Source organism: Merops nubicus, unplaced genomic scaffold (assembly GCF_000691845.1).
Source record: "Merops nubicus isolate BGI_N331 unplaced genomic scaffold, ASM69184v1 scaffold4663, whole genome shotgun sequence".
Classification (NCBI taxonomy): domain Eukaryota; kingdom Metazoa; phylum Chordata; class Aves; order Coraciiformes; family Meropidae; genus Merops; species Merops nubicus.
The window spans coordinates 6,237-7,193 of record NW_008596814.1 but is presented as its reverse complement, the minus strand read 5'-3'; the positions used below and the strand labels follow the sequence as shown (position 1 = coordinate 7,193).

The 957-nt window shown below is 46.4% G+C and overlaps 1 protein-coding gene across 1 annotated transcript in view; it reads right to left on the bottom strand.

The window, feature by feature from the left end:
• LOC103769304 (solute carrier family 22 member 2-like) overlaps positions 1 to 224 on the bottom strand; it is a 12,882-nt gene extending 12,658 nt beyond the window's left edge. Inside the window, exon 1 of the mRNA XM_008936489.1 lies at positions 1 to 224. This exon is cut by the window's left edge and continues 205 nt beyond it. Coding sequence (XP_008934737.1) covers positions 1 to 224 — 224 coding nt within the window.
• Positions 225 to 957: the final 733 nt, after the last annotated feature.

The window sequence follows — 957 nt, the reverse complement described above, 5'->3', positions numbered from 1 at the left end:
GGACCCGTGTTCTTGAGCTGCTCCCCCAGCCTCCAGCCACAGCGCTGGCTCAGCTCAGCCACCCCAGGGCTGAAGCAGTGATGCTCAGGGATCAGCCCCAGGAAGACGACGCCCACGTACACCGGGGTGAAGGCAGCAGAAAGCAAGCACAGGACAAAGAGGGTTCGCTTCTGAAAGAAGTCAAATTCTCCAATCTCCTCCAAAATGTCATCCAGGGTTGGCATCTTTGTGTGTTGTAGTTCATTAAAATATCTCAGTTTCTTTCCAGGGCTTTGCCCTTCACTGCATACCTAAATAACAGCTGAAATGTTTGCTCAGAACGCAGAAACAAATAATTAATTAACTTTGTCAATTGTCAAGCCATGCATTGCAACCTTTGTTTCTTTAACGCCAGTTCTAAACACCCTTTGGCTCTCCTGTTCCCACCTCTCCTGTTATTTTGTTTTCTACATGACAAGCTTGAAATACAAGAGCTGATGTCTTAGATTGTGGCCATTTCAGTCTGTCACTGAGTCTGCCAGTGCACAGTGTGGGGTAGGTGATAATCTCTTTGTCCAGAGGCCATAAATAGCATGAAAGCAGTGTTGTCCTCTCCCTCATATATATACAACTGAAGAACATCATACTCAACTTGCTGTAGATGACCACTTGTGTGTTGTTTTAGGGGTGTAGAAGAAGACACTTCTGCTTCCTGAAAGTGTTTCAAGGCCAGGCTGGATGGGGCTTTTAGCAACCTGGTCTAGTTGAAGACGTCCCTGCCCGTGGCAGGGGTGGTGGAACTAGATGATCTTTAAGGTCCCTTTCAATCCAAATCATCCTATGATTCTAGGTTTGTATGACTTTTGAGCTTGTTTAGTGCTCCTGAAGGGGAATCCCTGAGCAAGCTGCTGTTACTATGTTAATTGCTCCCTGAGCAGCACTCAGTGAGCCCTGTGAGTTTTATGAAGCACAAAACTA